The sequence below is a fragment of the Nannobrachium achirus genome, assembly GCF_963921795.1.
Source record: "Nannobrachium achirus genome assembly, chromosome: 7".
In the NCBI taxonomy this organism is placed as follows: Eukaryota; Metazoa; Chordata; class Actinopteri; order Myctophiformes; family Myctophidae; genus Nannobrachium; species Nannobrachium achirus.
This window is the reverse complement of record NC_137816.1, coordinates 46,420,314-46,445,835: the sequence shown is the minus strand read 5'-3', so window position 1 is coordinate 46,445,835 and position 25,522 is coordinate 46,420,314. Positions and strand designations below refer to the sequence as shown.

General features: G+C 41.0%; 1 protein-coding gene across 1 annotated transcript in view; it reads left to right on the top strand.

Annotated features, from left to right (window-relative positions):
* LOC308289188 (E3 SUMO-protein ligase PIAS1-like) overlaps window positions 1-18,827 on the top strand; it is an 86,760-nt gene extending 67,933 nt beyond the window's left edge. The window contains exons 8-14 of the mRNA XM_080730792.1: window positions 2,054-2,127; window positions 6,441-6,601; window positions 9,945-10,081; window positions 11,929-12,157; window positions 14,196-14,338; window positions 15,445-15,485; window positions 17,821-18,827. Of these exons, the coding sequence (XP_080586918.1) occupies window positions 2,054-2,127; window positions 6,441-6,601; window positions 9,945-10,081; window positions 11,929-12,157; window positions 14,196-14,338; window positions 15,445-15,485; window positions 17,821-18,183 (1,148 nt within the window). The 3' untranslated portion in view covers window positions 18,184-18,827. The remainder of the gene's footprint in view (window positions 1-2,053; window positions 2,128-6,440; window positions 6,602-9,944; window positions 10,082-11,928; window positions 12,158-14,195; window positions 14,339-15,444; window positions 15,486-17,820) is intronic.
* Window positions 18,828-25,522: the final 6,695 nt, after the last annotated feature.

Here is a 25,522-nt window from a genome sequence, read left to right as displayed (position 1 = left end):
AATACATGGACATTATATTTCAACACATATTGACAAACCTGCACCTTGAAATGAACACAGAGATTACACACATTTATCGATAGACCCAAGAGTAGCTATATGGAATGGAATTAGTTAAAAAAAAAAGTAATTAGACCCCTCTTTTTAATTTTTAAAAATTGCTAAATACAAGGCAAAATACTTAGTTTCCATACAATCGATTATTTGCATTGCAAAACGATTCAATACCGATTATCCGCATTGTAAAACGGTACAATATCTTTCTTTTGCATATCGATATAGTACAGTAGATCATCGATTCAGTTACTATATCATTACACCCCTATTAGTTGGGTATCACAGCATGCAAGGCTTCTCAGTATGTGACATTGCTGCTATGTATCCATGGCTCTCTCAGACAATGTGAATAGAAGATAGAACGCAACCAGGGGTCATCAATGTGTCCGTACACAGACAAATGTGTCCGTGACAAAGACTTGTCCTTGTCCGTGGCAAATCTTTGATTTTATTTTACACACCATTATAATGTTCTTATTTTGTATCATAATACCAAATTACTGAATGTGACTCCAAAGTTTGATTTACTATGATACTAGTCCTATAGGAGTCCTATAGGAGTCCACTAGTACAGTGGTTCTCAAACTTTGTATTTTCAAGAATCCCCATAACTCTAAGGCAGGGGTCTTCAACAGGGGGTCCGCGACCCCTAGGGGGCCCGCGGAGGTACTGCAGGGGGTCCACGAAATTATTGCTTTAAAAAAAAGATTTCAAAAATGTTCTTTCTTTTTTTTATTTTTTCACATTTATGTTAAAACATAAATCATGATTCTATCCATTTTGAATAGCTTGAATACATGATTACTATGCAATTGACAGATTGTTGATATTATTGACATTGGTTCTCAGTTAATAAGTAGTATGTTTAGAAATGGTAGTGGTACGGCCCACCCTGCTCGCTGTAACTTGTACATGTTTAAAATAAAAAAATATGTCGTAGCCCCGACCCCCCCCACCCTACGAGGTATAGGGGGTCCCTGCTCCATATCCCCATCAGTTTGGGGGTCCCCGGCCTGAAAACGTTGAAGACCCCTGCTCTAAGGGCTCTATTTTGGGCTCGATTATACTAGGAGGAAGATTTCTTTCAAAAAAGTGTACAGAAAGAGTTAAAATTATGTTTTTATATGGCTACACCCACCAGTTCATTGGTATGCATGGTTGTCATGGTGGGTGGTGACCAAGCTGAAGTTAGCCACACCCACGTATGTTGGGTGAATGGTAATTAGGGGAGGGGTTGATTCTGTGATGTAATAAGTATCTGTGTTTTTGGACCGGCACGTTTGACCCCACAAGGTGGCAGCCTACAGCTAAAACCCAAATAGAAAGGAAATACATAATTGCTCATATTAACCACACCAGGGGGTCTAATGAAGTACTGTCAACCTCCTAGACACATGAAAACTAGAAAAAGTACAAAACTATGGCACCGCCTCTTTAAGTACTAGCTCTTAGTCTTATGCCTTAATTTAAAAGCCTGTCCATACTGTCTCTAACCACCGAATCTTTCGTTGGAGAGTTCCGACTTTCCGACGTGCAGCTTTTCGAACTGTTCGGAGTAATGCTTTTCAGAAGATGCGAGTGAAGTCATTTTGTAGTTGAACCAGACCTTTCAGACGAAAGGTTTGGTGGTCGGAGACAGTATGAACAGGCCTTTAAGTTAAGGCATAAGAGCTGGTACTTAACGCAATCAAAATAGAGCCCTGAGTGTTTACAAAATGGAACCAAATTTACCATTAAGGTTCATTTCATTTGGTTCATTTGGTTCCATTTGTACTCTCTCACAACAGAGTTATAGACCTGTTATGGTCAGTCACGGCTAGTTCTTCATGTGTTTCTGGTAATATAATTGCCCGCTCATTTTGTGTGTGTGTGTGTGTGTGTGTGTGTGTGTGTGTCTGTCTGTGTGTGTGTGTGTGTGTGTCTGTGTGTGTGTGTGTGTGTGTGTGTCTGTGTGTCTGTGTGTGTGTGTGTGTGTGTCTGTGTGTGTCTATTACAGTCAAAGAGAAGTTAACAGCAGATCCAGACAGTGAAATAGCCACCACCAGCCTGCGAGTGTCATTACTTTGTCCGGTAAGGAAGCACCCTGCTACTAAAAAGTTTCACCCTTTGAACCAAAACTTTACCCTGTCTTTCCCATGTATTAACTATTGCGGTCTACTCAGTTTGCCCTTTCCAGTGACATGTGTCACTAATAGGGATGCGGTATCGGTACTCGCGGTATCGGTACTCGCGCCGATACAACCCTATTTTGCTGTACTCGTACTCGCCCGATACTTCTGACGGCAGCGGCCGATACCGAACAGGGGCGTCACAAGGGGGAGAAAAGTGGGACTGGGTTACTGGGGCTCAAGGTGAAAGCCAGGGCCTTAATTATTTTATACTTTTGCTATTGAAAAATAGCAGATATGCAAGCTCACAGTGCCGCACTGCAAGCTTGCAGATCTGCTATTTTTTAAATACCCCATGAAGAACATTCATGGGGGGCCAGCAGTGAATCCTTGTACCCAGGGCCCAGAATTTGGTGCGACACCCTTGGCAATGGGGCTGTTAACTCATTGAATGCCATTTCAAGATGGCCCCCAAGTACCAGACTGCCACTATCCTAGATTTCTAGTGCACGGATCAATTTTTAGTGCACGGATCGTGCACGCCCATGCACCATATATGCATCAAATGTGTAGTACTTTTTAACAGCTTTCAAACAAAAAAATCCGCTTGGAAATCCGTTCAGGCATTCATGAGTTACAAGCCTTCAAAGTCAGACAAAACAGCCAATTTTGACATTTTGAAAGATGTGTTTGTTTGTTATGGGGCTACACATGCAATTTCACAATTGCGATCATGCCTAATACATTTGAGGCATTTTTAGATTTTTTTTTATAAAAAAAAATTTTGAAAAAAAAAAAAATCTTTTTTTTTTCTTTTTTTTTTTCAAAATGGCTTCCAACTCGGGAAACTCGGGCTCTGGCAGCCTGGGACTACTGTAATAACTCGGGAAACTCGGGCCTTGGCAGTCAATGAGTTAAGTATGACATCATTTTGTAGGCAGAGGAGAATTTCTTTATAATAAAAGGTTGCTATAACATGTAAAATAAGCAAATTAAGAATTACCAAGGGTGATTTGCGGAGCCTGACTGTCATACTGGTAATTGTGGTCACGATGACCCACAGCGGGTGCACGCTGAACGGAGTGAACGCTGGCATTCAGCGGCGGCAGCTGTCTGTCTGTCTTTCTGCTGCTTCAACATGAGTAGGCCTACATTGAGTGATTTAGCAGCATCATTCATCATTCATTAATCTTAAAACTTGCTACGATGCAAAGTTTGTCTGAGTGCTTTGCCTTTGATGGAGAAATCAAATCCAAAAAAGCCGACTGGATGTGAATCACTCACTCATTACCTCGGCAGCTCGGCTCGAGCCTGTTGCATCAGTGTGATCCGCTCATCTGAAGAATAATCCATTTTGAGGTGAGATTTTGAGAACATGGAGAAAGTAGTCTCAGTCATAAGTTGGCTGCGAATGCCATAAATAATGGTTTAAAGTAGGCCTAACAGTGATGAGAGATGAGCGAGATGAGAGAGGTCGCTTAACGAGAGGAGTCCTGTCAGTCCAGCTGCGCTGTGGAGCGCTGCTCTGGGGAGTTAATTGGTGACCTAGTTTTAGACTACGTCTTTCACTGGTGATGTAATCAATTATTTTGGAGCAGATTCCAATAGTATAAACATTATTAAAAGGCTTTCATATACTCTTGATATCTTTTTCAAATGAGGTTTAGCCTAATAGATTGAAATGTGCTAGATTTAGGCTATTTTCTGCTTGTTAACTCATTGAATGCCATTTCAAGATGGCCCCCAAGTACCAGACTGCCACTATCCTAGATTTCTAGTGCACGGATCAATTTTTAGTGCACGGATCGTGCACGCCCATGCACCATATATGCATCATATGTGTAGTACTTTTTAACAGCTTTCAAACAAAAAAATCCGCTTGGAAATCCGTTCAGGCATTCATGAGATAGAAGCCTTCAAAGTCAGACAAAACAAACACTGCCACCTTCCAAATTTCTAGTGCACGGATCAATTTTTAGTGCACGGATCGTGCACGCCCATGCCTAGATCATGCACCATACAGTATGTGTAGTACTTTTTAACAGCTTTCAAACAAAAAAATCCGCTTGGAAATCCGTTCAGGCATTCATGAGATACAAGCCTTCAAAGTCAGACAAAACAGCCATTTTTGACATTTTGAAAGATGTGTTTGTTATGGGGCTAAACATGCAATTTCGCAATTGCGATCATGCCTAATACATTTGAGGCATTTTTAGAAATTTTTTTATAAAAAAAAATTTTGAAAAAAAAAAAAAAATTTTTTTTTTTTTTTTTTTTTTCAAAATGGCTTCCAACTCGGGAAACTCGGGCTGTGGCAGCCTGGGAGTACTGTAATAACTCGTGAAACTCGTGCCTTGGCAGTCAATGAGTTAATGTCAATAAATAAATTCATCAATTAATTTTCGGTTATCCGAATAGGTTTCAAAATTGTCGTGTACATGTCAGTGAAATTAGTCGCTAGGAACATCCCTAATTTTAAGATTTGTGAGGATGACAACACATTGTTTTGTATTATTAATTGTACTCGTATCGGTACTCGGTATCGGCGAGTACTCACAATGAAGTACTTGTACTCGTACTCGGTCAGCAAAAAAGTGGTATCGGGACATCCCTAGTCAATAACACATCCATTGAACTGTCAGCAATTAATCTGGTTCATAACAGATGTGTAATTTGATACATTTATGAACAACATCGACAATAGAAATGCTTTCTAAGAGTCACATCACAAAATGTATCAAATGTAAAGGGGAAAACATGAGAAGTTCTATCTGATATACTAGCTACATTGCCCCTGAGCTATATGAAATATAGCATGCCTTGCTGGTGGACACAGAACATTAACATTTGACATATTGTAGAGTGACCCATGACCATTATTTTAGTAATGTCTCTATCATATTATGTGCCGTTTTTAGAAATGTTGCTTGTTATCTGTATGGGGACCAAGGATGGAAATTAGCATTCTTACCATAACCATACACTCTTTTACAGTATTAGGTAGAGATGTGCCGATTGATCGGTGAGTGATCGCGATCGGCCGATAATCGGCTTTGATCGGTATCGGCTTTGCCTCTATCGGCTATTTTCACAATATGTGGGACTGAATGTAACGTCAGCGTCAACTCCTACAAGTTGAATTGGATACTAAAGGACCTCAGCCTGCAATCTCCTAATGTTTATACTTAATATACTGTACAATGTCAATGTTTTGTGATAAGAATCATTAAATATATAAATGCTGCTACAGTAACACAATTAATAGAAGAATGGATTTATGGATTTATTTATGGATTTGAATGGGAATATCGGTATCGGCAATCAGAGCATCTCTAGTATTAGGTATTCAGTGTCCCACCAACATGGTTCTATTATCTCACTGACATCTCACTGACATTCTCTTGTCAGTTATTGTCTGTCCATTATTGTAATCATATCAGAGGTGTTTGAAAACCTTTTGGACATGCTAGCAAGAAAATAAAATGTAACAATTGCACAAAACATTTTTGGTTCATAACAGCACATTTCTCTCACACATGCCAAATGATGACATTGCAGAGGAGCCTAGCTTGTTCAGAAAAGTCAAAGTAATTTATGGCTTGTCTGGCTGACACTGGTAGTGACTCTGCCACGAGCCTACAAAGGGAGTGAAGACGGAGAAAAAATAGCATACGGTTCAAAGGGTTGAAGGAATTTTGTGTAAAACTAAAAGTCAAGAATGAGGCCTATTTGTTGTCCTTTTAGCAAATACCTATCTATCTTTCTTTCATTTGACTGTTCCTCCAGTCTCTGTACTCATGCTATGCTGTGATCTTCCACCTGTATGTGTGGCACACCTGTATACCCCTATCTCCTGTGTGTGTGTGTGTGTGTGTGTGTGTGTGTGTGTGTGTGTGTGTGTGTGTGTGTGAGAGTGTGTGTGCGCGTGCGTACGTGCGTGCGCAAATGCCTTCTTTCCATGCCATACCTGAAGAGAGAATCGCCTTGTCCAAACTCTCCTGAATTTGAATTCAGCAACTTATGTTGAAAGAATTGCCCTCTCTGTGTAGAAGTCCATGCCGTTACGCCACATCTCCAGTATTCACTCGATTATGCTTAGTTTAGTGTGGTATCAAGGACCGAAAATAGCCGACCTCCAAGCTCACAAGGTGTCGCGCTGCGACGTGTTGTTAGCTTGGAGGTCTGCTATTTTCAATATTTTCACCAAAAGGCCCTGTTAGAAGTTTCAGCCCCTGCCTCTCTAACATTCTCTGCACCGACGTCCCTGGTGTGTAGCTCGGGAAGATGCGTCTGATGATCCCATGCAGAGCGCTGACGTGCTCCCACCTCCAGTGCTTTGACGCCACGCTGTACATCCAGATGAATGAGAAGAAGCCCACCTGGGTCTGCCCCGTCTGCGACAAGAAGGCTCCCTACGAGCACCTCATCATCGATGGGTTCGTCCGCTAGTATTACTCTACAAACATTTACAGTTCCTAGGTATAGTATATTTTTTAACATTTTTATCAAGATACTTTGTTTTGTTTTTTAACCCATTAACTTCTTCGGTGCCATATTTAAAGTGGGACCTCTTATATTGCCGGTTCGCCAACAAAGGGTTAAAAAAATAGTGTGCACGCTGGTGCACACATTCGTGCACAGATCATGCACTATGCATGTGCATGCTTATCACAGCTTTCAAACAAAAAAATCCGCTTGGAAATCCGTTCAGGCATTCAGGAGAAGGCAGCCCTTATGTTTTCTTCAAATGTAAACAAACATGGCTGCCATGTTTGAAAGATGGGGTTGGTATGGGGGTTAAACATGCAATTTCTGCTGGAGGTCCATTTTTTTTTTTTTCAATTTATTTTTTTATTTTTTATTATTATTTTTAAAAAAAAGACGTCCAGAAGACGTCTGGCAGGGAGGTCCATAGTTAAAAAGACGTTTTTATTATAGAAAACGTCTTTTTTGGCAGGGTATGAGTTAAGACCTGAAAAACACCTAAAAATGTCTTCTAAATCTTAATGGTTTTCTGAAAACTACATTTCTATATCAGTGGTTCTCAAACTTTTTGGAGCTGTGTGGAACACAAGCTACCCTATACGTGGCCGTGTGTGTAGGTATGTTTGTGGGTGGGTGGGTCTGTATGTAGCCTCAAGAATGTGGTGTAGTACCTTTTATGACCACACATGTTAAGGGAGGGGCGCTGTTTTCAACTGCAATACACACACACACACACACACACACACACACACACACACACACACACACACACACACAGCTCCACTTCGAACAGAGGTTCGATTTTTATGTCAAGGACCCCTAGAATTATATTTATTTGACCGCAGACCCCCCATCTTAACTCATTGAGTGCCAGCCTATCACCACTAGAGGGCGCCCAGCGACCAGAGAATAATAGAGATATGCTGGTAATGCATGCCCAAGCCCTGGAGCCATGACTTTTTTTACAAAGGAAAGGACACTTTCCTTTGTGCATGTACAGGAAGAGGATGAAGTTAGCTTGAAGTTAGCTATTGGCTACCAAGCATTTTAGAAGCCTTATTTTCGTCAACTTAGCCATGATTAAACCTTGCACACCTCATGCATGGGAAAAAAACAGAGAAGAATGAGCTCTAAAAAATCCAATGCAATCCTGGATTGCATTGGAGTGGATTTGTGCAGTTTGTTCACAGCTTTCAAACAAAAAAATCCGATTGGAAATCCGTTCAGGCATTCTTGAGATAATCGCCATTATGTTTTACATGTAATGTAAACAAAAATGGCTGCCCTGTATGTTAGATGGGGTTGTATGGGGGTGGAACATGCAAAATCGCGATTGAAATCATGTTCACCAGATTTGATGGGGTCCCAAAAAAAAAAAAAAAAAATTCAAAAAAAAAATCTTCAAAATTTTTTTTTTTTTTTTTTTTTTTTTAAAAGCCGAACTTGTTCGGGATCGGCACACTACGATACGCTAATAAAGCCGAACTAGTTCGGGATTGGCACTCAATGAGTTAAAACATTTTATTCCAGGAACCAAGAGCAAGAAAGATTTGCGTTACAAATGTTTGCTTTATACATTCAAAGATATGCACAAATCTTCAAGATTTCATTTTTTTTTTTAATAGCAGATATACACGCTGCGAGCTTGTATATCTGCTATTTTTTTAAAGATTTATTTTTGGGTGGGGGGGTTGTCGTGTTCCAGTCTCTTGCCTTCTTTTTAGAGGTCTTCACGGGGGCCCCGACCCCAAAATTACCCGAGGACCCGAGAGACCCGTATTGGGTTCGGTCAGTGTTTTATCATAGTCACTCGGAGCCGGGTTTGGAAACGGCTGCATTTCCCTCGGAACACGGGACTGTAATCATCATGTGTATAACCCGAGAGGTGTGTGTACTTTTTTATGCTGTAAATCAATCAATCAATGTGTTCGCTGGCTCGCACTGCTGCGCTATGACCAGGATAATGAACAAACTGGAGTTCTGTTTAACCTGTGCCCTGTGCGGTGTTTAGGCTGTCCTAGGATCAGATTCAGGTCAGTTATTAGCCGCGAGGCAGCGACGTGAAGAATGGCTGTGTAACTGTGAGATGATAATGCTGGTCTAAGATCAGATTTACAGCGGGGAAAAAAGAGCTTGGTGCGTGCGTAATGCATGCGTGTGCGTGATGCGTAGCTTCTCCTGCTGTCAGGCTGATGAGAAAGTAGGCTACAAGTTAAACCATGACAAACAAACCGAAAATGACTACTCTGTAGATAGAAAATAGCCTAAAAGTATTCCTTTATCCCTGGCTTTTGTTTCGATTTAATAATAGATTCCTATTCCTTGGCAGCCTTCTTCTGCCTGTCAATCAGTTAACAGCGCACGCCACACGCCACACGGCTGCTGTGAATGAGGGATCTCGCCATCTCGGTACATGAAAGAGGGGTTTAATAATGATTAAATGGACGGGTCTCTCGGAACCTCAGAAATAAAAGGATTTCGGGATAACATGTCACGGGTTACGGTTGGGTTACGGTCTGTAAAAAAAGATAGAACGTCGGAACGGGACGGAATCGGACAAGACCGTTACGGGGCCACTCGGATTTGGTTTTGGTTTTGATTATTATTTCGGTTTTTTTGACCCGTGAAGAGCTCTATCACAACAGTTCACAAATCTTATCACCAAAATGGTCTCATGCAGCTACTGCCCTTGACACTTAGCATAGTATTTCTTATCTGTTCCTCAGTGTCACAAATAGGAGCCTTACTCAAATACATTTTGAATTCCGGAGTATTTTTACATTGCAGTATTGATACTTTTTCTAGTACTTATCCACCACTGCTCAGTGTCACAAATAGGAGCCTGGCTGTGGTTGTTGCTCCAGCCTACATCCATGTGTCTGTCTGTACCCTGTGTGCAGGGGTGTAGCACTAAATTCTGGGCCCTGGGATTCACTGCAGGCCCCCCATGAATGTTCTTCATAGGGGGAGGGGGGGTTTGACCCATTTAGACTGGGAACGCATTATTTTGTGCTTTGACTATTGAAAAAGCAGATCTACAAGCTCGCAGCGCAGCACTCGGTGCCACGCTGTGAGCTTGTATATCTGCTATTTTTGAAAATTTGAGTCTTTAAATATTTCAAATCCTTCTAAGGTTTTTTGAAAAACCTATGCTTCTATGTCTGTGGTGCTCAAACCTTAGGACCCCCAAAATGATATGTATTTGGCCACGGACCCCCATCTCAAAATATTTAGTTCCAGGGACCCCCCAGAAGCAAAATTTGAGTTACAAATGTTCGCTTAAAAAATCTGCAGGCTCTTCATGGAGATCCTGAACAGCTGCATGGACTGTGATGAGATCCAGTTCAAGGAGGATGGCAACTGGTCCCCCATGAGGTCCAAGAAGGAAGTGCAGGAGGTGTCCTCTGCCTCCTACAACAACGGACTGGATGGTGAGACAACCAGCTGGGCAGATTCTTTTTACCAGCCAAAAATGATAAATAAAATAGCCTTTTAGTATAAGGAGAAGAGAACAGGTGTGCTTCCTCTGATTGCGTGTGTGTGTGTGTTAGTAAATGTTGCGTGTGAGTAAATGTTGTTGTCACTGTGAGTGTGAGCCTGTTCTCTCCCTCTTTCTCACTTCATGCACGCATGATAAATGCAAATTAAATACTGTATGTAAAATGAATTCATTTTATGAAGATGCTGTTTAAAATGCTGTTTAATTTAATTCATAACACCATATTTTGCCTTCTTGGTTTAAAACGAGGACTGATGACTGACAGCTAACTACAAAACTATAGTTGCACCATGGACCAAAGTAGCTTACTTGCCAAAAAGAACAGATCAGATGTGTTATTATTAGGCATGTTGACACCCTCTCCAGTTGAGTATAAATTAAGCTCTTCTTTAATTTATTCACACTGACAATGATTCTTCTTTGACGTGATTTGTTGTAAATGGGTGTACAGTATACTGTGCAGATAAAGACTGATGTTACAAGCTTCAAATCAACAGTAGAATGTACAGTATAAATGCAACAGATAGGGAATAATTTACTGTCAAGTTGCTAGGATCACATGTATATGGATTATTCCAGGGTTCCCCAATTAGTTTTCCCCAAGGGCCGAATTATGTCTAGGGTACCAAGCCGAGGGCCACAACATTGCAGGGGGCGGCGGTGTCGTTCTCGCTACTCCAGTGACAGTTCAGATATCGTCGTTGTTGGGTGAAAATCGCGTATGTCCAAAACCGTTCGTTTTGCAATTATCATTTTAAAAATGATTCAAAACTAGTGAAACCGATCTACAAGCACACAACGCCTCGCACCGCGAGGCGTTGTGTGCTTGTAGATCTGCTGTTTTCACTACTTTTGTGAGACGGCCTTGAATGATGAAGCAGGGCTTTACTTTGCAAAAGAACGTACAAATTTGGAGATACGAGGTTTCCACCTGACAACGACGATATACTAGTGTTGTTGCTGCTCTTATACCACCATTATTACTGGGGTTGGTGGGGGCCAGACAGTAGCCCCCCGCGGGCCGCAAATGGCCCGCGGGCCGCCTATTGGGGAACCCTGGATTATTTCATCTCAGCAGGAATGAGGACACATGATATGAATGTTCTTTCCTCTCCCTCTCTGTGTTTATTCACTGTCAGTTTTGATTTGCTGAAGCCTGTATCACAACTGTACCACGTGCTGCACTGTCCGTCTCCATAGTAACAATCATCTGAAGATCGCCATGTGTCTACATGCGTCCACGTGTGCCATATATCCCATAGCAGTGTTCAATTTGACAGCAAATGTAATTGTTATGCTTTAACTATAAAAGAATAGCAGATATACAAGCTCGCAGTGCGGCACCGAGTGCTGCTCTACGAGCTTCTGCTATTTTTGAGAAATCGTGAAAATGTGTGCAAGTCTTTGAATAGTTTGACCTGATTCTATAAGTGTCTTCTAAATCCTTCTAAGGTTTTTTTTTTAAAAACCTATGTTTCTATGTCAGTGGTGCTCAAACATTTTCACGTGAAGGACCCCCAAAATGATATGTATTTGGTCATGGACCCCCCATCTCAAAATATTTCGTTACAGTGACCCCCCAGAAGCACAATTTGAGTTACAAATGTTAAAAAATGTTAAAAAATACATATATTCAAAGATTTGCACACAATTTTCACGACTTTTCAAAAATAGCAGATCTACAAGCTTGTATATCTGCTAATTTTCAATAGTTAAAGCATTAAATAATCCTAGGCCTAAATGGGTTTTAATGTCCCTTCCCCGTTTTCCACACTCCAGCTTCATGTCGGACGGACGCGGAGCAGCGGAACTCGTCATCCAGTCACAACGGCAGCAGCAGCAAGAAGGTTCAGGTGATCGACCTGACACTGGACAGCTCCTCAGAGGACGAGGGCCAGGACTCCTCCTCCCCCGCCTCGCCGCCGCTGCCCGGCCCGCCGCTGCCTCCTCCGCCCAAAAGGAGCTGCCCCTCCCTGTCGCCCGCGCCCTCGCCCGTAATGAGCAAAGGGTGAGCCACGCTCCTACGCTGTGTACATAGTCCAGGGGTGGGCAACTTTGAAGATGGCAGAGGGCAACTATATTTTCTCACACTCACTCCAGAGGGCCACAATGCATGTACCGTACAGTAAAAGATTGCCGATCTACAAGCTTCGCAGTGTGACACGTTTTGAGCTTGCAGATCTGCAATTTTTTAATTGGAATCCTGTTTTTATTTTTTTATTGGAGTCTTTAAAATCTTTATTTAATTTCAGATGCATTTATATGTTTAGTGCCACCCGTTCACCACTAGAGGGTGCCCCAGGTGCCAGAGAAAATCCCATAGAGATATGCTGGTATATGCAGAAGCCCTGCAGCCATGACTTGCCTGAACACTTTCCTTTGTGCATGTACAGGAAGAGGATGAAGTTAGCTTGAAGTTAGCTATTGGCTACCAAGCATTTTAGAAGCCTTATTTTCGTCAACTTAGCCATGATTAAACCTTGCACACCTCATGCATGGGAAAAAAACAGAGAAGAATGAGCTCTAAAAAATCCAATGCAATCCTGGATTGCATTGGAGTGGATTTGTGCAGTTTGTTCACAGCTTTCAAACAAAAAAATCCGATTGGAAATCCGTTCAGGCATTCTTGAGATAATAGCCATTATGTTTTACACTGTTGTGAGCTTGGAGGTCTGCTACCTGAGTTGTATGGGGGTTGTATGGGGGTTAAACATGCAAAATCGCGATTGAAATCATGTTCACTAGATTTGATGGGGTCCAAAAAAAGTTTTTTTTTTTTTAAATCTTCAAAAAAAAAAATTTTTTTTTTTTTTTTTTTTTTTCAAAAACCGAATTTATTCGGTTTTGGCATTTCTTAATACGTTTTAAAAAACCGAACTTTTTTGGTTTTGGCACTGGATGAGTTAAATACAAATACATTGGACATAAAAAAGACTAGTATTGGTCATTAAGCTACTAATATACTGCAGACTGAAGTAATTAAAACAGGTCATGTTTGCATGTTTGGAATTGTAACAGCTGAAATCAATAATATATCAGTATTCCAATATTAATCTGCATTAAGTGAAGGTGGGGGCCGCATGTGGCCCATGTATGACACTATGTACTCAAATGTCAGAGTTGAATTAACACAAGTTTGTTGACAACAACAATAGACCTTATTCACACCACGGCCATCTTGGATCACATGACCACATTGGGTGGCAGCCTGCATTACATTGTGTACAATGGAGCTATGGTCCCAAAATATGAGTTCTGTTCAACCAATTTCTTTTGACCAAATTTCATCCTGAAAAGGAATAAATAGAAGGGCTACAGTAACTGGATTTATTAAATCCACAGTAATGATATTCAAGGTAAGTTTGGTTGCAACCTTACTGTGTACAAAGACTTGCTATTTGTGCAGTAATTGCTCCGCCATCATATTAACTACGGTATTTATTGTTAAATGTTCCTGATTCATATGCAAAAATCTCGATACAGTAAGTTAATATGATGGCAGAGTAAGCACTAGTCTGCACAGATACTGTAGCAAGTCTTTGCACAGAGTAACATTGCAACCTAACTACCATGAATATTGTGGATGTGGATTCTTTTGAATCCTTTTGGGGAAGTTGATGTTGTCATCTGCCCATTTGTCAATTTGGTCAAAAGCAATTGGTTGAACAGAACTCATATTTTGGGACCATCGCTCCATTGTTTTCAATGGTTTGTAATGCAGGCTGCCGCCCCATGTGGTCATGTGATCCAAGATGGCCGTGGTGTGAATAACGTCTATGGACAGTGAACTGACCACACTGTTTCCAATTCAAGTCTTTCACCCTCTCTCCCTTCAGCTTCTTGTCTTCCTACACTGTCTTTTATAACTCTCCTCTAATGCTTGGTTTATACGCTTTAGAATAAAGTATAAGTATAAATTAGGTTTACTACTCTGCTTTGCTGTTAGCCCTTCTGGTTTCGTTGTCACTGGTGGTGTTTTGATCATTTCCTTTTTGACAGTCAGTTGTGTATCTGGTCTTAATGCTTCTTTCTCCACACGTCTTCAGAGTGTTAAACCTGCATCACCAGGCGTCCCCCGTGAGCCGGACTCCCAGCATGCCGTCTGTGGACACGACTTCCTACATCCCCCCTGTCCCCCCTCTCATCCAGGACTACAGGTCCTACTACCATACCCCCAATGACCTGTCAGGTAATGCATGCACAGCACACACACACACGCACGCACGCACACACACACACACACACACACACACACACACACACACACACACACACACACACACACACACACACACACACACACACACACACACACACAGAACTAGGGCTGTCACCATTATGTCATTTTACATGATGATTAATTGTCACTCAAATAATTGCGATTAACAATTTAATTCTGTTTTGGTCGTTGACAATTACATTTCTATTTTGCCTGTAGGCTTTGAACTTGCACTTTGAACACTTGCTTTGAAGAAATTACTGACATATTTGACAACTTTATACTTAAAAAAGGACATTGATAGTGGGGAAAAAAGCTAGTAGATCTGCTATTTCCACTATTTTTGAAAATGTTTGAAAATATATGAACATTTTTCAACATGTAAAAAACAAAATAATTGCGATTCTGTCAAATAATTGCGATTAGACGATTATGTAATAATTGTGACAGGCCTACATGGAACCACATGGCCAGTGTAATATAAATTGTACTAATGTACTCACAGCAAGGTGCTGGCACAACAGTCCAAAAGTAGAAGAATGTTTGTACTCTTAACACATCTGGTGCCAACCCCGAGTTTCCCGAGTTTGTATTGATACCAACGCTGTGCCAACCCCGAGTTTCCCGAGTTTGGGCCGTTTTTGAAAAAAAAAAAAAATATATATATATATATATATATATATATTTTTTTTTTTTCAAATTTTTTTTTTGGACCTCCAGAAATGTATTAGGCATGATCGCGATCGCGAAATTGCATGTTTAACCCCCATACCAACCCATTCTTTCAAACATGGCAGCCATGTTTGTTTACATCTGTAGAAAACATAATGGCCCATAAATCATGAATGCCTGAACGGATTTCCAAGCGGATGTTTTTGTTTGAAAGCTGTGAACAGCATCTACACACGTGGTGCATCATCTAGGCATGGGCGTGCACTTTTTACACAATTGCACAATTACATGGAAGTCTATGGTAACCATGGCAACGCGAGACATTGAAGAGAAAAAATCATTGCAACATAAGTGTTAATAATGATTTCTGTTGATCCTCAATGCAATCTGTGTTTGATTTACAGATTTGAACTTCTTCTCTTTTCTTCAAGGTGACAACCATCAGGTACGTCTGTCTCTTTGATTGGTTGTGAATGAAACATCTCCTGATGTTTGATTTGATATTAGCTGTTGCCGTAGCAGCCAGCTAGTCTTCATGGGGTCCACACATAAAAAGGACATACAAGATGTGTACAGTTACAAATGCAATAAGATTAAAAGTCAGTACTCAAAACACAATACATTATGAAATTATCAAATAAGAGATGAAATTACATTTTAGAACAGAAAACAAAAATAAATACTGTCCCTATAAAACAGTGTGGGCTCGCATGTAACACCATGTATGGGCATAAAGATCTACCCTTTGCACCTCATTGGCTAAGGGCCCTGCCTTTGTACTGTCAAGGAGAACTTGACTGATAGATAAATAATGAAGATAACATACGTGAACAAGCAAAAAGAAAAGAAAATTGCAAACTTTACTAGACGGGCGTTAGGCTACATGTCATAAGGAAGAGGTTATTCGATTTTGATGCTAATTTCTATTTTCGGTTGTTATACTATGTATGATCATTTGTTTCACTACTCTCATCCAAATGACCTATTGAATCTCATTACACAGTGTCTGTAGCAAGTTCCGGTTTAAGGCTGGGACTTTAACTGATTAATTGCGATTAATTAATTACAGAAAATTAACGCGATTAAAAAAATTAACACATTTTAATCGCACTTAGTTTTTGCACCACAGAACCTTCAGTTTCGGGCATACCGATCATAGCGATGCACCAACCATGAAGAGACTAGAGACAACAAACGCAAAGGGAGAAATAGCAGATCAGAGCGCTTTGCTTGGCCCAGTGGATGCGAATTTTAGATTAAAAAAAACTCAGGTGTTGATTCACTCGTACAACAAAATGTGTTTTACTTGAAAAAAATGCTTCTCTGGTCAAATATCGATGTGCGATTAAAATGCGATTAATTGCGATTAATTAATCACAGAGCCTGTAATTAATTAGATTAACATTTTTAATCGCATCCCAGCCCTATACAGAACATTTAAGAATACATTGAGAGTTTTTTTTAGAATGAACGCTAAAATATGGTTTATTTTCCTGTGGCGCCTTTTTTGTTGTTGGTGGCTTTATATAGATAGGACAGTAGAGACACAGAGGGGGAATGACAGACAACAGGTCTCCAGATGGACTGGTACTGGGGATGTTGTGATTGTGGTTGACACACTATCTACCGCTGCGCCTCATTAATGGATCTTTATTTACAAGGACTTCTCCATTCCCTATCCACTTTTAAATATATACTAGAAATACTGTTCCTACGAAACAGTGTGGGCTCGCATGTAACACCATGTATGGGCACAAAGATCTACCCTTTGGCTGCACCTCATTGGCTAAGGGCCTAGCCTTTGTACTGTTGAGGAGAAATTTAAGTTATGCGGTACACTGCCTTTGTACTGTCGAGGAGAACTTGACTAAATTGACGTAATAGGTTACGCCATTTTTTAGGAGAACTTGATAGATAAATAATGAAGATAACATATTAGTGTTCTCGCTTTCAGCGAGCCCACAATTACTATATTTATTTATTATTATTATCAATTTGACTTTGATAATTAGTGTGGTTGCCAGGGCAACCACATTATTACTCTGGGGAATTTTGCAGTTTTTACAAACTCTTAGTCTCATTGACTTGAATGGGAAACTCCATATATAGTGAGTAACTTTTAGGTATCTGACCTTTCCCATTGACTTTGAATGGGAAACACCATATATAGTAAGGTAACTTTTAGGTATCTGACCTTTCCCATTGACTTTGAATGGGAAACACCATATATAGTGAGTAACTTTTTTGTGATGTAAGAGTAAGGTAACCTTTTAGGCAACCACACTCGCAATTTCCCAAATTGCAATTTCTCTAGTTTAATATCAATATCATATTCTTATTGAATCATCCCGAAGCCACTGACCAGAGTTGAGCTCACTGGTGTTTATCAATCCATTCAATAAACCATTGGTTCTCAAAGTGGGGTCCAGGGACCCACAGGGGTCCTTGAGGGAGTTCCAGGGGGTCCCCAGCTAAATGATGGTCAGGAACCAAATGGACCTTTGTGGATATGTAAGAAAGATTTTACAATATAAATTGGGGTCTCAGAGATAGTAATACCATTAAACGGGGGTCGGTAGCCTAAAATGCATGTGAAACTGGGTGGGGGTCCTTTAAATCGGTTGAGAATCACTGCTAGAGCCTTTAAAATCCTCTCTAATGGGGGTCCCTGGCATATCTTTTCAAATGGGGGGTCCGCAGGCTGGTAAGTGTCAATTTGGGGGTCCTTGACATGAAAAGGTTTGAGAACCACTGCGATAAACAACACTACTCTATTCCAGCATTACAACATGGTGATGGCTGCGGCGGCGGCGGCCTCAGCCTCCGAGGACCAGGAGCTGTTCCTCAACCACTTCCTGCCCTACGGCCCGTCGTCCTCGGCCTCGCAGCTGTTCCTGGACCAATCGGGAGCCTCCTCGGCCGCGCCGGCCAACGGCGGCGGCAGCAGCAGCAGCTCGGGCAGCAGCAGCAGCAGTCTGGTGTCGTCCAGCAGCCTCCGGGACACTCACTCCACACACTCGTCCTCGCACTCCGCCGCTCACTCCTCCGTCACGCACGCGCACCCCGGCGTGGTAGCGAGCCGGAGCGGCACGGAAGCGGCGGCTATTTATGGCGGGATACCCGATGTCATATCGTTGGACTGACCCACGGAGAGGACGCAGACGCTCCATTTGGATTGAGCTGCGCAAACTAGACGGTCCCGTCGAACACTTGGAACGGGACGCGGTTGTTGTGGCGAAACTCGACTGACCCGGTGACGACGGGGGCCACGAGGTAATGTTGTGATCCAGAGACAGGACCGCTCCAAGTTATCAAACTTAACTGAACTTTTAGGGCGAGTTCTTGAAACAGTGTGACGAGATTGCCTCAAGAGATGCATTACATGGTGGCTGTAGATGCACCCTCAACTATAGCACTGACTTGAGTTTAAAATTTAAAAGAGTTTTGGATGTTATGTTTATACGCTGACTCAACATCAGCAACCTGTCCAAAGTACGAGGCTCCATGAAGTTGCTTCTCTAAAAGCTGTACCTTGATCAGTGCTATACTGGCACCTTGCACAAACTGCAAGGATGCGAAAAATATGGAGGAGGAACACTCTTTTTTTTTTCTTTCTTTCTTTTTTAATGAACATGAGGAGTGACGCCGTGTACAGAGAACAAATATATTTTCCACTTTTACTTTTGTATATTAATTTGAGACATTTTCAGCCAAGTGATTTGCTTCTATTGCTATTTTAAAGTGGAGATTAAGGTTGTTTTTCCCCAGCTTATTAGCCTACATACAGTATGCCTACAATGCCACGTACAACAACTTTAGTTCTCCTTTGGCTACATCTTATTCCAGTGTAACATTGCATTACCTCTCTCAATATGAAATCTATTTTCATTCTTCACCTCTCTGTTGCGTGCTTGCTCTCTTCCACTCTTTCTTTGTTCTGTTTCATGTTTAAGGTGTAATATTTCAGTTTTCCAACGAGAAAACCTTTTCAAAGCTCGACTGTACTGTTTATTCATGTACTACTAATTCTATTCATGCTTTTAAGTTATGTATGATATTTAAACTGTCATTATATGCATTCCCTTACACCTTCAGGTTGATGCTATGTGGAGTGTGTAGATGGATATCTATCTATTTCTGGTTCGGATTTTTATTTAATTTTTTCACTCTTTTGACTCTCAACCTCTTACAGCATCTATTTTGCTGTCACTGGTTTTGCAGAATTTGGTGATAATCAAATTTCTGTTCTGTTAGTTTCTTTTCTTTTTTCATTTCTTTTTTTAGATTCTTTACAAGGTTCAATGTTTTACTTGCCAATTCAGAGCTTTTAGTTAGGGGTTACGAATAATTTATCTTTTTTGTACAATGCCAAAAATGATACATGGTACATGTATGAAGACCATAGCGATATTCTGAGTGCAGTTGAGTCTGTGTGCCACTGTTTTCAGCTCACATTTAGTTGTTTCAGTTGGTGGTCACTTCCGTGTCCGTCGGGGAAAGTGTCACTTTAGCGCGTTCGTTTTATGCCTGACTGTTAAATGGACCTGGAAGAAAACCTTGATGGTGGAGCTGTTCTGGCATGGGTGGACTGTAAGGGAAGACAGGCCTCCGTCAGATTTGTCCCAGCTACACCGGGACTGATGACCAAATTCAACTAGTGCCTGCTAGTGTGCATGCTCAACAGCATGCTTTTAAACAGATAGGCAGTAATATTTTCAAAGTCTAAGGTGCCGGCTACACGGAGCTGGATATTTCTGAAGCTAGACATTTGGTTGGGGGCTTGCAGCCACACGAAGCTGGATATTTTGGCCGCGAAGCTGGATATTTTTGAAACCGGATAAATAAGTAGACATTGAAAGATATCCGATTCACTGGATCCGTGTAGACATGAAACCCGGATATCTCTGAAGACTTTACTGTGTGTGTGCTTGTCCCCCTAGTGGAGGTCTGGGGACTCAGATATTTTTCTATGTGGATATCTGAAAAACCGGGATATATGAAATATCCATCTCCGTCTGGCCTAGGCCTTAACCTAACACATTCGGTGCTCAACCGTGTGCACACTCTCTCTGGTACATCTCTATATATCAAAGCCTACTCTGATGATGTAACCTGCAACAGACGTCTTTGATTGTCTTCAAATAGCGTCTCTCTTGCATTCTGCATTCTGTTTTGAACAATGAGTAGAAAGCTAGTAAATCCCACCATCTCTCCTATGATCAAAGACTTGGAAGGTGGTGGGGGAGGTCTTGTCCTCCTAAACTGAACAAAAAGCCAGCAGGTTAAAAATACATGGCTTGTGTCTGTAATTTAAAGTGAGATTGATATTTTTAATAGCGTATTGTTTTAGTCTCCCACAGGTTGGAAAATACAGGGTTTGCTTGAACTGAATGTATACAGGGATCAAGGCTACAATGACCGTGGCTTAGAAAGTCATCTAAAATATTTAATAATTTTAGGTGCCGGCTACATCTGGAATCTGGATATTTCTGAAGCTGGACATTTCTTTGTGCGATTGGGGCTTGCAGCCACACAAAGCTGGAGATTTCGGCTGCTAAACTGTATCTTTTTGAAACCGGATAGACGAAGTGAAGATTTAAAAAAAATATCTGACTCACTGGATCCGTGTAGGCATGAAAACTGGAGTTGCTCTGAAGACGATGACGTTAAGTGCGTGCGTGAGTGCACAGCTCCATGCATGTGAGAGAGAGAGAGAGTCACACATGCACAACCAAGCCTGCACGCATGCTTGTTCTTCTATGGTATTACAAATCGCTTACCGCAACAGCGCCACCTACTGGCCTGGAATGCTTGTTGGAGCTGATCATGGGAGCTAGATATTTTTGTTGACTCGAAAAATATCCAGATTCGTCTGGCCGTGGCCTTAAGTCGAACCCAAACAGATTCAGACCAAGGCTACACTAATATGGATATTTTTCTAACCTCAGATTTTCGTATATCCGCATCGAAAAATATCTAGGTCTAAAAAGGTCCATGCCTGCCTACACAGATCCACTGAGAATCTGTCATTTTCTAAATCTACACTTGTTTATCCGGTTTCATAAAGATCCAGTTTAGCGGCCGAAATCTCCAGCTTCGTGTGGCTGCAAGCCCCAATTGCACAAAGAAATGTCCAGCTTCAGAAAGATCCAGATTCGTGTACCCTAGAGTACGAATGATTATGCTGTTGACGTTGGCAGAATAACCTTCTGCCCTTACGATGAGTTCCAAACTGTAAATAACAGCGCTATTTTGTGGGCTTCTCTTCTCCCTTAATTCTTCACTAAACTGGTTGATAATAGGAAATGTAATTAAGATATGCTATAGAAAAGATAGTAGTAGTACTAGTACCCTAGTACAGGGTTGGTACTTTTTTGTAGGCCAACCCCGAAATTACCTCCGCCATGGGATCTCATCCTCCTTGAAACATTAAGTAAGCCCAATCTGTCAGCCCAAGACAAAGAAAAGTCCAAAAAAGGGCAACCTATAGAGGTTTGCATAGTGAGCTGCGAAATGTCAAACTTCAGTGTCAATCGTATTACATCATATAGAAAACGTATATGGTATATGGATGCATTCATTGTGATTTACCCATGATGAATGGTTGCGACGTTATGTGCGACGATAATTGACCTTGTGACCACGACCCAAATTGCACCATATATGTTAGATATTGAGTTAAGAGATGTAACATAATAGTTCCACAATCACTTAGTGGCTCAATTAACCCATTAAGACATGGAATTATTTTACACTTAGCTATTGAAAAATAGCAGACATGATACAAGCTCGCAGCGCGGCACTTTGCAATTTTTGAAAAAACAGTGAAAATTTGTGAAAATCTTTGAATATATCATTTTCAAAGCAAACTTTTGTAATTCAAATCTTTGCTACTGGGGGTCCCTGGAACAACTGTAATTCATGTAATTTTGGGGGTCCTTGACATGAAAAGGTTTGAGAACCACCGATTTAGAAAAAGGATTTAGAAGACATTTATAGAATCGTGTCAAAATATTCAAAGACTTGCACAAATAAAATTAAAATAGCAGATATACAAGTTCCCAGCGTGGGGCTGTGAGCTTGTATATCTGCTATTTTTTAATAGCGAAAGCATAAAATAATAGTTAAATCGGTTCAGGTCTAACGTGACACAGATGCGCTCCAGGTGGCTTTGCAGCCAGCCCCCCAAGCCCCTTGCTCTAACAAAATGCCCCTCCCTCACTCCCTCTTTTTCTCTTTTCCTCCTTGTTCATAATTTATCATCTGATCTGCTTTTTATGGGCATCAACCCCAAGTTTTTAATTGGTTTTAATCCTATAAAACAGGTCTGAAACAGTCATTATGCTTGTATGTTTCCCGTAGTGCAGTATTTTATTTATTCTTATACAGTGTATATATATCATTTTTGTTTTCTTTTTTACACGTTTGATATCTGATGTGTGTGTGTGTGCGTGTGTGCATGTGTGCGTGCGTGCGTGCATGAGTGTGTGTGTTTGTGTGTGTGTGTGTGTGTGTGCGTGCGTGCGTGCGTGTGTGCGTACTCGCGTGCTATACACCGTCACTTGGGATATGTTAAAACAATGTCATATAGTTTTTAATATGATTTTATTTAATGTCCTCTATTGGTTTTTGCCCACTGTGTTTTCAACAAAGTAGTGTTTTGTCATTCATATTTGTCACAGGAATATTTATGTGTATTTTCTTGGGAGATGTGCTACTGTATGATAACACGACATGATCATAATTCATAATAGTCCTAACCCCAACTGCCACAATTTAATATTTTATGACCAGTATTTGGGTATGTGACTATTAGGCGACCCTGGTTTATGAATGCATTTGATCACAACTATTTATTTGAGTTTGTTTTCTCTTTCACGCCATGATACAGTGCAACAGCTATAGTTGTATACCTACGTGTATTGGTCACAGATGAAGTTCCACAGTGTTAGAAGGAGTTTCGCTTAACGCAATGTCACCAATGAGCCCTTTGCGCCGTAGGAAAGGCTGCACGCCCTCTCGTCAGTAGTAAAACATATATAAAATATATAGGCTATAGTTTCACTCCCCCCCCAAAGCAAAGACGGCTTTAAGTAGTTGAAAGTCAACGTTCCTTAGTGAGAACACTCCCCACCTCATGTTTAAAATACACCTTTTGGCAAGAAAAGAAAATATTTCACTAAAAATATTAGCTAAAACTTCTGGTGAAATATTTTCTTTTCTGGCCAAAAGGTGTATTTTAGAGTAGACATGTGGTGGGGGGCTCTGAATGTCCCCACAAAGGAAAGTACTGTAGGCTTTGAACATCTTAAAACCGTCTTTGTTTTGGTGAGCAGTCTTTGTCTTTGTGCAGGCGAGAGGCTGAGCAGCCTGGGCTACCGTGACTGTGAGCGCAAGGGCTCATCAGTAACATAGCGTTGAGGAGAACTCCTAACACTATGGTCCAGAGCTAAGATGAAGTGAGAGTGCAGACCATGTTGAATGTGATTCCATTGGAACGGCCTTATTGTCAGTTTCTCCCCACACACCCCATGATTTATTATCGTCTGCCTCCCAGAAGAAAATGACTCGTACCCCAGAGATCAATTATCTCTCCTGTCTTTCACTTCAAACCTTTAATAACTGGCATTTGTGAGAACATTTCAGGTTGGAGCCAGGAGAATTGTCTTAAAGTATTTAGCGTTGAAGTGTTTCTTGTCAGTGATGACTGTCGTCAGATAATAGAGGACCACAGGACTGTCTGTTGTCATCTTAACCACTATCCAACTTTACTCCACACAGATACACCCACAGGTGTGTTGTGACTGTGAGTATTGTGCAATGTTTTGCACATTAAAACCTATGAGCTGCCTGACTGGTCAAGTCAGAGTCTGTACAATAGAAAGTTAATTCAATTCCACACTTATTATAAATTATATACGCTTACCATGATCATTTGTTCTAAATCTCCACAGGCAAGGTTAATGAAAGCAATGTCTCACCTTGGATAAAGGGAACTGTTAATGTGTATATTGTATCTGTATGGGAAACTGAAATTGTCCAAACGTGGGAGTTTGATGTCTGTCTGTATGTTTTTATGTGTTCATTCAGAACAAGAGAAGAAATTAACTTATATATTTTTAGAAAATGAAAACTGTACTGTAAAAACAAAAACTTGGCCATTATAGAGTCCGATTTTACGTAAATAATATCAACGTCAGACTCTAGTCTACATCTGCACTCACTGCCTTAAATTCACAGGTTCTGTTTTCATAGCTCCAACCGGAAAATTCAAAAGGCTTCGAAAAGAGGGCAAAGATAGGACGGTGTACAGTAGACCATTGTCGGTTTGTATAAATATACTAAGTAAAAAAATATTTATTACCTGCATTGAAAGAAATTGTTTACTTACTGAATGTTACCTGTTTATGTAGAAAAGTTTAGATGTAATAAAATGCATTCTGTTATTTCTGTCATTGTCTTGCATTTCCTGCTCCTTTTAGCAGATCATTCTGCCCGGTGCGTTGTAGCTACGGTTATTAAAGGTCCAATCACACCTACTACTATTTACCAACACTAGTATTTACGATGAGGTGGTCCAGAAAAGCTGATCCAGTTTAGAGCGATCTTCATGTATGGGCATAAAAGGGACACAGGTATCAGACAGATGGCACAAAAGGGACATAGACAGACAGGTACTACTCCCCCCCCCCCCCCCCCCCCCACAATATTAAGCCCATATCTAACAGGACTTCATGGGAATGCCCATAATATATGGAGGCCACATCTGCCATATACCACACTAACGGCTGGTTCTACAGACAGGGATCTCCATGTATGGGCATAAAAGGGTATGATGTCAGATGTTATAGACATCATAGGACTCTAACATAACGAATAACTGAGTAAGTATGTTTGGGCTCTCACAGCATATCTCCCCATACAGTACATGGATCTCCATATATGGGTACCAGGGGTCTCCATATGTGGGTAACTGGTCGGATATACATCACTGGCCAGATGGCCAAGAACTGCCCTTTAGGCCGAGGTGGCATATCGTCCTGAGGCTTCTTACTAGTAGTACTGTGTTATTACAGTGTTATTCATAACTGCATGCAGGTGTGCTCTATATGAGGAACCCCCCTGGCCCCCGCCCACTGGCCTGGGTTGCTGATCATTTATATTTATTTATTTTTAAATACAAATTATGAAGATAGGATTTTGGCCTGAAAGTGGTTCTATCTATGACTGGGGTCAGCATCCTTTTTAGAGAGAATTTGCAAGTTTCATAGCAATGATTTATTGAGGTCCCAGCTGAGCAGTATTCTAGTGATTGGTCTATTCTACAACTGTACATACAGATTAAAAACCATCATATGTTTATCATAATAATTATAGCACGGAAGAAACAGAATTATATCTCTCTCTTTGTTTTGCTTGTGCCATCTCCATAATAGAGTAGTGGGCTGTCTGAGCAACCCTCCTGGATCTAGCAGGAGTCTC